Source organism: Thermobia domestica, chromosome 11, assembly GCF_964235325.1.
Source record: "Thermobia domestica chromosome 11, izTheDome1.hap1.1, whole genome shotgun sequence".
NCBI lineage: Eukaryota > Metazoa > Arthropoda > Insecta > Zygentoma > Lepismatidae > Thermobia > Thermobia domestica.
The window spans coordinates 170,771,725-170,786,674 of NC_137464.1; the positions used below are offsets into that span (position 1 = coordinate 170,771,725).

General features: G+C 35.2%; 1 protein-coding gene across 2 annotated transcripts in view; it reads left to right on the forward strand.

Annotated features, from left to right (window-relative positions):
* Positions 1-14,950, forward strand: part of Grip128 (gamma-tubulin complex component 5) — a 136,571-nt gene that overhangs the window by 27,173 nt on the left and 94,448 nt on the right. For both annotated transcript variants that reach the window (XM_081731328.1, XM_081731329.1), the window contains one exon: positions 2,066-2,248. In XM_081731328.1, coding sequence (XP_081587454.1) covers positions 2,066-2,248 — 183 coding nt within the window. The remainder of the gene's footprint in view (positions 1-2,065; positions 2,249-14,950) is intronic.

The window sequence follows — 14,950 nt, forward strand, 5'->3', positions numbered from 1 at the left end:
AGAGAACTGTTTAGTTAGCTTTTGTTTCCATAGTATCCAGCCTTGACCTTGGCCTCCAGGTGGTCAGGTGGGTGTTAGTGGTAGTCCAATAGGTGCTGACATCTATAATGTAAAATCTGGGGGTAATAGGTAACGAAAACTTCATACGACGGAGGAACAACGAACCGACTTGATCTAAATGGAAAACCTTCCTAAAATTTGAAATTTACAATGTTAATGTGGACTATGTTAAATTGAAGTTATGTGCTCAGTGTTTGGAATTATTTGCAAAATTATATAATATTGGATCTATTAGTCGGATATAAATTAAATATTTCTTCGTAAAAAGTGATTGAACCAAAATTAAATATGAACCTTTTAGAAAATGATTGGAAACGGCAAGTGCTAAAGTGTTGTGAAGTGGTGATTTGATTTTTGTATGACTATACAGTGGAAGATTACAGGTATTTGTTTGATTAGTGGCATTTGAAGAAATTAGCGAGAAATATTTGTAAATACTTAAATTAGCCACATTTACGTTCATATGCGGATTCACATGTTTCGTTTGTATTTTTTTTTTCTTTTTGATTAAATACTTGTTTTCATTTACATGGCCATTTTAAATTTTGTATTTAATAGAGAAGCCATATCCGCAGTTGCAAATCTGATATATATCATGCAACATTAATGGAACAAGAGTCCCGAACATTTCGGGAGTCTCGAACATTTCGGGAGTCTCGAACATTTCGAGAGCCTCAAACATTTCGGGAGTCTCGAAAGTTCGATAGTTCGATAAAATTAAAATTCTTTATCGGTGAAACGGTTTTGAAATTTTATCGAATTGTTATCGATTACTCGATTATCGGAACAGCCCTAATAGAACATCATACTACGGCACATGCTATCTGGTCTGACGAAACATGTTTTCAGGTTTCTCGATCAAATATGAAGCCATGAATCCATCATGTCAGTATGGTGTAGTGCCTTGGTAATAGTTTGACGTGTGTTATGTTAGATACAAACTAACCTTTAGTGAAATCACAATCTGCCTTTGCAGATGTAATGTACATGTGAATCTTCTGGCAAATTTTCTACACACCCACATGCTTGCTATATTTCTCGGTATTGATAGTTTCTACCGACAGGGTATTCCATTTCCCGTCAGGTATGAATGACACTATATGGTTCGAGGAATACTGGACAGAGTTTCGGGTGCTCCCATGGTCGCTACATTAAAATTCCATGGGACATTGTACACACATTACTGAATGGAATTAAAAGCTATCCCTGAAATGCAACCGATTTATGGCCAGCCAGTGAATATAACTATTGAAACGTCTATTCAACGGGTGTCAGATCTTTTAGATTCTTTTCCATGTCATGTAGACACCACTTATTCGGGCTTGGGGATAAAATACAGATTATTAGGTAGGGAGGACTCATATTTTTGTCAATTCAGGTTATAAGTTTTCAGAGTCGTAGTCCGTTTATGGAAATATCAGATCCATACTAAAAATGTATGCTGTAAGCGTTATCGGTTAAACTCTTCATTTGGTGAAGAAATAAGAGCTAGGAGATATTAGAAGAAAAGAGGAACCTGTGAAGGTCAGGTGAGCGTCGTGTTGATATGCAGGGTCTTATGAATTTTCTATTCTGGATTCCTTTGTTCCAACTATATATATCAATTCTAAAATTAGAAATGTAATTATACTAGAGACAGGAGAAATAACATTTCTAATTATTTTGCAATATATGGGCAATATTAAAGTGAGATCGATCCCTTTTTAGGGTGATTGCAACGGCTACACCATACGGCAAAATAAAGTTTTTCAGTTTTAGAATATGCGTTTCGACTTTTGTGAAGTTAATTTTAGGAGCGATTTCCGGGAACAAAGATTTAAGACCCCAGTGAATTCCAATTCACATCAACGAGTTTTCTGTCATATTTTTAGTACACAAGTCTGACTGCTTACACCTCTATTGAACATAATCTAGAGATCGTAGTTTTTCCTACTAGTAATATTTAAATAGGTACAACACTTTGAAGTGCAATAACATTATTTTTTAATTTCATGTTTATTTTCAGTGTGATATTGAATGGAGCTTGTTGAGTTTGTTATTGAATTTAGCAGACAATCCCACTCAAAAACATCGGCGTAACTCCACGAATCCAGTTGAAAAATACGTTGTAAAAGATGACAAAGTTGATTGGAAGAAAGTTTTGCTGGACGAGGAAGATCTTGGAATGCGCTACTACGATACATCCAGTGTAAGTGCTGCTCTATTCTGTTTTCCCCTTGCGACAGTTCTGTGAATGTAGTATATGTAGAATGAAAATCTTTTGTTTGTTGCCAACATCAAAAGGCCAATATCAAAAATCGGATATTTGGTCTGGTACCACCAAGATGTATATATAAAGTGGTGTGAAGTAAATAACGGATAGATCTCTTACCTCTCTTCTCTCTGGTTTTCCATACTATACTGTACAATTTAATTAAGTCAAACTTTTTTCCTCTCAGAATTTTAATGTAATTGCAAATTGTTGTTTGCACCAGATTAAATGATGTTATCTGCCTTCAGGGGTGTCACTGTTTGACCTTGCAATAAGAAAATGGTTGTCCAGACACTCGAATGTGTTTTGACTTGTTTAACCGGAAATAGTACTTCAGTTTCGTTATGAGCTTTCATATGTAACATTGGATGTGAGCTTTTTCTTTCTGTGAGATACGTGTTGCTTTCCGCTGTTTAAAAATGGATATTACTCTAACGAAGTGCGCAAAAATAATTGTTCTTAAAGAGCACACGGCTATGACATTGAGAGATATGATATCGCGTGTGAATTTGGTGTAGGCAAATCAAGTGTATCGATAATTCTTACAATATTCAAACTATCTAGATCGTCTTCAAAAAGGAGAGGTAAAAGGGGAGAGAAATAAAACAACTTCTCAAATCGACAAAATTCTAATTAGAAACAGTAATATTAATCTAACTAGTGTAAGAAAAACAAGCAAAGACTTTCAAAGAGATTTATTGGCTAGTCGTTATAATGTTAGTAATTCAACTGTATGCCGTTGGCTTCTAGAAGCTAACCAGAATACGAGAAGACGAACAAAAACAATTTTGACTCCTGTCATAAAAAGAAAAAAAATAACGTTTAGCAAGAGTCAAAGAAAATATAAATCATGGACTGTTGATGAGTGAAGGTGATTTGCAGTGATGAAACTTATTTATTTGTACGTGGTTACAAAGCTAATATCGTTAGACGGAGCAAATGTGAACTCTTATTGAGATCTAGGCATGTTCAACAAACTTTAAAATGATATAGGATAAAATCTTGCTCCGAAGCATTGTCGTCTAAAACTCTAGGTCAAAATCTCGCTTGGCAAAATCTCATACAGACAAAACTTTATCATAATAATATTGTAAGGATCCCCACATCACAACATGATCACACGTTTATGAACGACACGTGCTAACGTTCATAAACAAGCAGACGATACACCGAACAGGAGGAAGACGAAGGAAACCGAAAGAAAACGAACCACCCGAAGAGGGCCCGTAAAAGACGAACTACAGAGGAAGGAGGCATCAGTTGACCACTGATCGCCAACCCATCTCGGCTCTGGAGGTCGCTTTGGACTAAGGAGCTATACCTATCCTAACATAACCTGGAAGCTGCTGTGAAGCTAAGGGGATTCCTCAACCCAACCTAACCTTGCAAGGCTGCTGTGAGCTGAGGTTTCCTAGGACCATAACCTGGAGTCACCATAAGACTGGTCTGCTGCTGCCTTGAGTGAAGGGGTTCCCGTACGAACGATCTATCCTTCAACCTTGATCATAATAGAGACTTTGTTATATGAACTTTGTAAAGCACAAAGATTATTTTGTATTTTATAATAAAATAGGTGAAGGGCTAAATTCTCGGTCCATTATTTGACGCTACCTACAAAACATCGCATGGTGATAGGCGCGGAAGTTTTGTACGGGACGCTCTTTTTTATTAACTTTTTAACAGGCACAAAATCAATTCGGTCAGTATCAAAATTTTTCTAAGTTCTATTTTCTCTTCTTTTTCCTTTTCGTTTTCACCTTCTTTGAGTGCCATTTTATGCCGGAAACGAGATCTGGTAAACAGACATACAGGTCAGGAGAAAATAATACAAATTTTAATATGACAGAGGGTGCATCTAGTATGTTTTTTAGTATGCCTCATCTTAGGAAATATTGAGGACACGTGCATAAGGACCCAGATGGATTTTTCATGTTATTTGATCATATGGCAACTATGCAGTCGTAGTCGTCAGTGAAGAAAAAGGAAATTTTACCGATATATTTACAGGATACGGCATTAGATCTAGTATTGCAACTTAAGAATCAGAACCAATTCGGAGCATTAATCTATGAACATTTTATAGCTAAATTAGTTGCATTGAGCAGGTCAAAGGTTCCATCATATAAAGCAGAGCAGGAATTATTTTAAGTTCAGCAGGGACCAGACTAACCCATAGATTCATACTTCTTGCGTAAACTTTGAGCAATTAGACAGTTAATTCCAGACGCATCAGAGGAGCAGAAGATTCACCATCTATCTTTGAGACTTCAACGGGATTTTCTCAATAAAATTGCATTAGATAGATTTGAGGTGATTGAAGCTTTACAAAGTTGAATACCTTAAAAGCCGCCAATGATCTCTTAAGAAAACGAGATCATGTACAATTGTCACAAACATTACATACGTTATACTTCCAAAGCTTATACCTAATCCGCAGAATCCTTCATATATATTAACAAATGAACCAAAAATGACGTACCCCGTTCAACAATCTTGCCATTATACTTTTTCTGTACAAACGCAACCTGCTATGCATCCAATGCACAGTTATATTCCTGCACCTCCACAAAATTTAACAGCTATCAGTTTAGCCTATCTTTAAAATCCTCTCAACCATTATCACCTAGTCCGCAAGAACATCTCCAAGTTAGTCAAGAAGCGAAGACCGTTCCCCACCAGGAGCAACATCCTCTTCAACCTGACTTATCCACTTTGGTCAATTGAATGGCCGAGTTATCATTAATAATAGCATAGTCAAGCTATAGAAGTCAACCAAAGAATAGGGGACACGGATTTAAGAAGAGAAACAACCAATATAATAATAATAATAATAATAATAATAATAATAATAATAATAATAAAAGAAAAAACAGGGACCCTCCCAGAACAATCAACAGGCCACACCTACGGAGGACCAGATATTAGTCTGTTCCTATGTCGGAAGCGCGGACATGGGGCTTCCACGTGTTATAGGCGTATAAAAAAACAAAGTGTAGGGCCGCCTCTTGACAAGGGGCCGACAATCAAGATTGTACAGATTATAAGGAAGAGAATCTAGATTTGAACCATATAAATTACGATATTCCTGCTTCAGAAATCCAATCAGAAAATGTGGCAGATGTTGTTTCTGTCTTACTAAAAACATAACGCTTCCTCCTCGCTCGCATACATTCATTCCTGTTGCAGCAAAGAAAAAAATAGATGACGCGGAATCTTTGTATGTGTTATTGCTTCCTGAATACTTGCGAGATATAGATTACGTGCGCTATATCAGAAGATTGACGTTATCAAAAGATTAGAAAATGACAATTCTAATCTCGAATCCTAATAGCTATAGCATTACTAAAGGAGAATACACCAGTGGCTATTCTTGAGGAAGGTCACGGAATTTCTTTTAACGCTCTAGAAACCTCAAGTTTCTAGAAAAAGCGCAGCAATTTACAACAAATGAAGAGGTTGAAGAACGATTAAAATACAAAATACACGAATGTTTTTAAAAGAGTTCTTTGACGTTAACCCTAACTTAAATAAAACTCAAAAACAGGCAGTTTATGATTTATTGTTCAAATATAGGGAACATATTCTCCTGATGATATTGGATAATTTAGAGGATACACGCAGAAGATCAGAATTTCGAAATCAGTTGCATTTCATGATTGTTCACCACCGATCCTACTCCATATACGAGACCAGGTAGATAAACAAATTCAAGAACTCCTTAATGCGAAGATAATTAGACCCACAGACAATAGTAATTTTAGTTCTCCACTTTTGGTTCTTCGTAAGGCAAATACACAAGAATCTCGAATTGTCCTCAACTTGTAGAAATGTAACAGCTGCACCAAGTATCGTTCAGTCCCTTTCCAATCTACAGAAGACGTTTTAAGCTCTCTCAAGGGAAAAAACTTTTATAACAACCTTGGACCTATCGGTCAGCTATCATCAAATTTTACTTCATCCCAAAATCGAAAATATGACTTTCGAGGTCAATCACAAGAGAAATTCGTACGAATTTTTGAGGTGCGTAATGGGACACCAAACCTCGAACCAGAGCCTCAGTATCGTAACGAGAATGATTTTGGACGGCTTATCCAATAGGATTACCAGTTTCGCTGATGATGTCGTTTGCGGGAGTTACGACTTCCACCAGCAGTTACAGAATTTAGAATTACTATTCAAGAAACTTAGAAAACACGATTTTCGTGCATCTCCTAAGAAAACACACTTGTGTTACCACGAGTTTAATGTATTGGGATACCTTACATTAAAGCGGAGAATCCATCAAAATATCACCAAAAATGGCTAAAAAGATAAGAAACATTAAAAGACCAACTACAAAACGAATTGTCAAAAGTCCGTATCCTAGGACACATATTAAAGATTTTACGACAAAAATTGAACCATTCCAACAATTGGAACTCCTAACTCTATATTTAAATGGACAAAGAAACATGACACTCTTTGAACAATTGAAGGAGGACATACTGCAAGCCCCCTCACTCTCTCATTTTGACGATTCTGTAGAAATTAGAGTGTACAGCGACAGCAGCAAGATACAAGCGGGAGGAATACTCGTTTGTTATGACCCAAAAACTGGCACAAAAATGTAGTCGCTTACTGCAGTAGGAGATTAACGAAATCCGAATCTGGGTATTTGGCAGAAAGAATTATATGCTCTTATATATACCTTACGAAAATTTCGTTACTTTCTATTCAATAGAAAATGTAGTCTCTATGGGGACGCCAAATGCTTAGGTACATTAAATACACAACCCGATAAGGTTGGCAAATATACGAGGTATAAGTTATTTTTAGCCGACTATGACTTCAACATACAATATTTGCCAGGATCTAAACACCCAGCCGACATCATTAGTAGACTTAAGCAAACAAAAGACATCATAAAGGAACAAGAGAATAAAGACAGTGAAGAAAAAAGCAAAGATTGTCATGCATTTGGATCCAATAGTCTTCGGGTTAATATTTTACAAACGGAAAACAACTATCTTTTACGTAATATAGCAAAAATAATCGTAATAAAGACGATGATTATAAAGATATGATATCTGTCTTAGAAGGGAAGAACCGGATAGAATTTATACAGTTAGATCGGCAAGATTTTTTTGTCTTAAAGATGCATACTTTATAGAAAAATATCATCCCTATTACGGACAATTACATCTTTTATGTATACCGAAATGCCAACAGGAGGTTTACAACCTTTCACAGGCAACCTACAGGCCCACACTTTGGATTCACAAAATCTTATATATATATATATATATATAAACCAGCGCTTAGAAAATTCTATATGCCGCATCTTAAGAATTATCTTGCTCGTAAAATACGCACATGCTCAGATTGTCAGAAATTAAACTACCAGAGAAGAAACAGGCTGAGCTATTACATCATCCTGTAGGAGACATTGCGACAGCTTGGGACTATGACGAGCTAGAACCATTTCCAGATAAAGAAGGACGAAATAAGTACATATTAGTAGCAACAGAATTAGCTACGCGTTACGTAGTCGCAAAGACAGTGGACTCAATAACTGCCGAAAACAGAAAAAATTTTGGAACATGAAATCATTTTAAAATTTGGAGCATTTACGACATTATATTTGGACCAACATCCGGTACACGGAGCTGCTCGTTTACAGCAACTCGCACAGAAATACAATTTCACCTGCAAATACTCACCAGCATACAATTGCGCTACCATTGAATTGGTGGAACAAATGAAAAAAATATATACAAAACTGTCTTAAGTTTCTCGTACAAGAGCATCACACTGACTGGGGAAAAATGACTACCAGAACGTGTGGTAGCGATCATGTTATTTTCGGTATTAACACATATTCAAGGTGGGACCAAATACTCATCTACCTTTTTACTATTTGGATATGAGCCTAGAATTCAAACGGAATGCACGTTTGGGTCTAAACAAAACATACAAGTTGACAAAGATAAATTAACAGCAATTAGAAAAAAGGTGCAAACCAATTTGGAACAGACATATATTAAACAAAAGAAATGTTATGATAAACGTCATAAACAAACATCCTACAAGCCAGATCTTGTTTTAATTTATTTCCCTACAAGAAAACATGGTCATCCCGAACATTTCACCAGTCATTACGAGGGGCCGGCGGAAATAAAACAAACTTAATCCAAATTCAGGAACAGAATACAGGATATCTCGATAGATCGTTTAAAACCATTCTATGCCGAATGAACATCATTTCGCCAGCATGGACTTCTACATGGGCACAAATAGAAGAGGAATAAAACAAAATTTCAACTACTTACCAGCAGTACAAGATGGAGCAGTAGCAGAAGAAAAAAACAACAGAAGAGCTACACTATAGCGGATTAAATCGCATTTCTTTATTTCAGTTATAACATCTCATTCTGTTATTTAACTTCGCTGCATCAGTATTTCCGTTGAGCTAGCAATCTGCGAACTCAACACTTTTTTTTTCTGTCTTTTAGCTCCAAAAGTCATTAATCCGTGCAAGGACAAAATACAATACTGTCTTGTTTCTAACATCACTTCTTCAATAGGAATTACATGCTCACCTATTATATCACTTTTCTTTATACAAGATGTTCATAAAATCAGGCTCCTGACAACCTTATACAGAGTGACCAAAATTTGACGTTGTCTGTGTTATCATCTTTGAACCACTTAAAAGAATTTTCTGTGCTAAATACGTTTGAATTAAGAATTGTTATTGTGTGTTATGAAGAGGTAAAATAGCACGTTAGTAATATATTGCTGGGGGTGGGGAGAGAAGACTGTCCATATCTGAGAGTGTCCGCCAGATAGAGGGATTTATTCCGTAACTGAGACAGAAAGTTTGTCCGTATTATGGAGGTGTCTGTTAATAAAGTTTGATTGTATATGCTGTTTTTAGTGTATACACATACAACGATAGTTTGAACCTTCTAGATTAGAGAAATCGATGTGGCAAAATTTCGTCTCGCGAGATTTTGGACGGCGAGGCTCTGGGTGTGAAGGTTCGCCCGCGAAGGTTTGTACCAAACTCTGTAAAACATCTATTGAAATAAATATTTTGGGTTTTCTCCACTGCATATGGCACAGGAACCTTAGTTCCTACTGAGAGTGTGATGAAAATGTTACGACGTGAAATTGTTCCATTCTTGCAAACTTTTGACGGAACATTTCAATATCACTTGACCCCATGACACAATTTAAAATTGATAAAGAAATTCATGTTGGAAAGCAGAATTAATATGCTTAATTCGTGTATAAATTTAAATCCATCCCAGATCCTGTAGAATATTTTGAAGAGACGCTTAGGTAAAATGATCTGTACAACCAAATTAGGCATGACAGCAAATGGTATACAAATGTGATTCCAAGATGATGAAGTCAAAAATATTTGCACTACATTAGAGAAGTCAATGTCGAAATGAATTGAAGAGGTAATTCCTGTCAAAGGAGGACATGTTTCATGCTGATGCAAGTATTTATCGGTGTATATTAAGACATAGCATGACATAAAGGCATTCTTAAAGAACAGTTATTGTTTACTTTGTCCCACACAAATTATAATTAATTAGCACAGTAGGAAAACTTACCTTCAATACAATCTTTTTTTTTTTTTCTTTTTATCTGTAAACAGACCAAGAACCAGGTTTTTTATACTTATGTTTTGGGAGTAAATAAGAAAATGTTCTTATTTTCATTTTGAAGCTACCATCGGTACTCAGGCATTCAACGAGTTCTACTGTATTTTGTTTCATATTTTGAGTGTGTGTATTTGTGTGGGGCTGAGGATTCTGTGAAAGAAAATAGATACAAAACTACGAATAGATTTATTTTTTTTATTTCTTACGCCTTCACTTGTTCCCGCTGTTGCCTGTATCTTCAGTATTTCTTAATAGAGCAGACGCTACTTTCTCGTAATCTCTATTCTCTCCTTTTATTTTCCTTATATCCTCTCTCTTGTTCCACTTATTCCCCTTTACCCAAGGGCGGAGCACCTCTTTTAGCATGTTACCTTAAAATTATAAAAAGTACTTTTAATCTCAATTTTTTAAATATTATTTATTTATTTATTACTTTATTACAACTCCCTCCACCTCATAATAAAAAAGGGGACATTAAATCATAGTGTTTGAGTCTTATTTGTCTGAAGTCTCTCTAGATCTTAGTTTTATTATTTGTCATTGTCTTCATAAATATTCTTCATAATTTTACATAATTATTTAGTATTTTCCTTAACTTTTGTCTTCCTATGATATTTCCTCTCATTTATGTGTGATTTGTCTGTTATTTTACTTCTCTCCTTTTAATGTTTTCCTAATTTCTCTTGGTAGTTTCTTAACTAACTTTGATTTCTCATCTCTTACCATTTATTATATGTTTCACTTAGGTTTTCATCTGTTGATTGCTGCCTTCTTTTGCCTATTGTTTCGAAAAAAAAAATATCACTATTTATTTCACGTGATCATTTCAACTTATTCACTTCACTTTTACACTTTGGGTTCTCTCCTGGTTTTATTTGCCCAGATATTGCCATTTATTTTCGCTATTTCTAACTCATCATTACATTTGTAAACTACTTTTAATGTCACTTTCGTTTTCCACTTTTTAAAATCATTTCCACATTGTACTTTTTCTTCACATTTTGCTACTCACTTAACACTGTTGACTTATAAACACAACACGAACACTGTTTCACTAATATCACGAAAACTATTTCACTAAACACACACTAACCCACATATGGGGCCGCGGTGGCTCAGTGGTAGAGCGTTCACCTCTGGTGCTTGGGGTCCCGGGTTCGATCCCAGCCCCCGCCAAGTGAACTTTGTGGTGGACAAACATCGTGTGCGTGGGTTTTCTCGGGGTTCTCCCGTTTCCTCCCACTTTCTTCATTCCACCATTTCATTCATTACTCATCATCACAGTCTTCTTTAGCCTAACCGGCATAACCGTGGGACGTAAAACTCAAAGATTTCATTTCATTTCATTTACTAACCCACATACGTGAATTCGCTAATATTTTGTGATTAAAACCAGAATTATTACATCTTGGTTTTGAAAATTTTTTGTATTATATTGTCTCACTTAATTTGGATTTAAACGGCGTCGGGAGTAACACTATTTATCTAAGCGACCTTGAAAATTATGGATTGGACACTACTACCGATCGTTTTCAATATGTATGTTTTTTTTATATGTATCCATTCCCCATAGGTGTGCTAGAAAGAGTTTTACCCCGGCAGTACTCATTTCCAGACTTTCAGTAATATGCGTAGGAAGTTTGAGTAAAATTGCTTTAGACGTTCCAGAGTTATGCTGGAACACACACACACACATCGATTTATATCAGGGTGGAAAAAAATCATGATTTTTTTCAAAAAAATCATTTTTGTTGATTTTTTTGATTTAAATCGATTTTTTTGATTTAAATCAAATCTTTTTCTTCGTATAATACAAGTCGCGAACTGAAGAAAAAACATTACGAATTAGTATTAAATGTTAATTATGTCATTTAAGTGAAAGTATTGGGTTTTAATTTTGAATTAATTCCCAATCTTTAACCTATTTCAATCCTAAACAATGTTTCTTAAGCATTAAGGAAAAAGTACAGCAATGTATATCAACTTTTCTTTCCACGAAAGTTACTGATATTTGGCAGGGGCATATTTTTAAACAATTGGAACTAGCTAGCGGCACGAAATACATATAAAGTAGATAAATTTCGCCTAAAATTAACTAACTCACTCTATGACTTATGGAACCCGGAGGTTCAATGCCATATTCACAAAAGCTCTCCACTAACTTCTATCCTTAGTCAACTGCATCCAGTTTTTACTTTGTGTTCCTATTTCTGCGAGATGCAGCTTAATATTGTCCTCACATCTGCGCCTAGGTCTTCCTAATGGTTTTCCCGATTGAACTTCCAGTTAAAACTTTGAAAGCGTTCCTACTTTCTTCCATTCTCGCTACATGTCCTGCCCACCTGAGCCTCCAAGATTTGATGACCCTAACAATATTTGGTGAATGGTATAAATTATGCAGTTCTTCATCATGAAGTTTTCCTCATTCCTCATTTCCGTTCCTTTTGGTTCCGAATATTCGTTTCAGGATTTTTTTCTCAATTACTTTCAGTCTGCGTTCTTCCCTCAGCGTAAGCGACCATGTTTCACAACCATATAGCACAACAGGCATAATTATCGTTTTATATATTTTAAAGCTTCAAATTCCTCGACACAATTCGCGACGATAAGAGATTTTGAACTGAATAATAATACGAATTCCCTGCAGAAATTCCAAAATAAAAAAATCAAAATGATCAGTTCCAGAAGAAGAAACACTTGTGATTGTTAAAAATATGCTTTATGTGACGTGACAAACAGTTTAAATGCGAGTTGTCCGTGCATTTAAGACATCTATACATAGCAGGCACGTTTGATACTTTTCTGTTGGCTATTTTATTTCCTCTGACAATTTTTCCTGCACAGGCGCGGCAAATTTTCTGCGATCACATCGCAGATCGCGGCATGTTCTGTAATGGGGTCAAGTATCCACTTTATTAAAAGTATTATTCGATATTTTAACGCATTCAAAATGTGTCGTATTACGATCCCGAGGAACTTCTATGTATTTAATACATAAATTTCGCCCAAAAATTTATTTTTTTTTTGTTTTTGTTTCGGAGAGGGGATTGGACCCCTCTAAATACGCCCCTATTATCTGGAAACAAACTAATAGACGTGGACACACAAGAATTTTCATCTTAAATGTCCATGGTGATTTCCCCGTTGGAACAGAAATTTTAAAACCCTGTGTTACAAAGAGAAGAAAGCAGGGTTCACCCGTAACCCGTTCAAACGGGATTTTTCCTGATCGTTCCCTACATGATACTCGTTTTCGTACTGTGCTTACATACATTTGAGTCTCATTGTATTATGATTATTATCTTCCATAATTGAAACAACAGAAGGGAAACGGGATTTTACTTACTTTCACTTTAAATTAATTCATTTCGGAATTTGATTTAAATCAATGATTTTTATTTAAAAAATCAAGTGATTTAAATCTTGATTAAAATCGTGATTTAAATCAGACTGATTTAAATCAATCCACCCTGATTTATATATATATATATATATATATATATATATATATATATATATATATATATATATATATATATATATGAGAGAGAGAGAGAGACACAAAAGCTTCACCTCTTCCATATACAAAAGAATTTCATAGTATTAAACTGAAAACCTATGCAAATAAGTTCTGTTCTGCTTTCTTTACTAACCACAAGTTCGTTTCTTAAAGTGACTTATGGGGATCGTGAGCTTCGTACGGACGTGGTTTTGGATGTAGTGTGTTTTCTATCCAGAACCATGATCCGATTTTGGATACTCTTTGTTTACACACGCATGTTCTCTTTCCGCCTCTGACTATATTTCAAGAACGTAAATCCTATGCTGTGATCAGAATACGGGAGAAGTAACCTTGTTTCTTGTATGACAGTTGCTGATAAATACACTACACACACTTATTTATCGCTATTACACGATTGTCTTAATTTCTATTTAACATTCACATATAATATACCGACATTCTGTCAATAACCACCATATCTTAGGTGTTATATTTCAAGCATAATAAATACTTAGTTCAAAAACGATTGTATAAATACAGTATATATACAACTAATTTATTTAAATGTAATAATTTTATCTAGGTATATTGCATACCAAAATGTTTGACCCAAACGGGAATTAAACTCACGACTTTAGGTTAGAATTCTCGCGACAGAACACAAACACTACTGCCGAGCTCCTTTTAAAGAAATATAATTGTATTTTCAAGACAATGTCATCCATATCCGTTTCAAATGCTTCCTCCTCTGTCTATTTTTTTGTATTGTACTATTGATGCAAAAACTATGCTTCTTGTCTTTCCTTTCATTGAAATTGTTCTTTTACATACGGAAACGTAAATGACAAAACCTACATTTTTGCATAGTTTCAAAATACTGTATCATTAAGTATTTCAACGAATGTTACTTTTTTCTACACCTAATAACATGTCTTATTACCTTAAATGAACTAAAAACACATCTGCACGTTTTTTCCGATTTCGAACGTTGCCTTGGGGTCGAACGTGGCTTAGTTTACTGTTTTCCGAAGGTACCCAAAGTTGGACTTCAAAATTTTTTACCTCAAAACAGCAATAACCAGTACGCTCTTCTTTTTAAAATAGGGTGTATATACCACAACAAAAATTATAATTCGACAAGCCTTTATAGCTGAATGGTAAGCCTCGGACGTTGACCATTTTCCATGTTGGCTTCAGTTCATAAATTGTACTTGGCGACTTGAATAACCAATTATTTTATGTTTTTTTTTTTTCGACGATATATATATATATATATATATATATATATATATATTCAAAATCCCCAAGTCAGTTTTTTCTCCGCAAACGATGAAGTACAGGATAGATACACAGACATATAAAATTTCTGTGTAGATCGAATTAAGAGTCCGAAGTTCAAGAGTACTTCCACATCTTGGCCACTATCTTAAAATCCGCCAAATTGGACGATTTTTTTTTTCTATAATGTAGAACCGTTGTTTG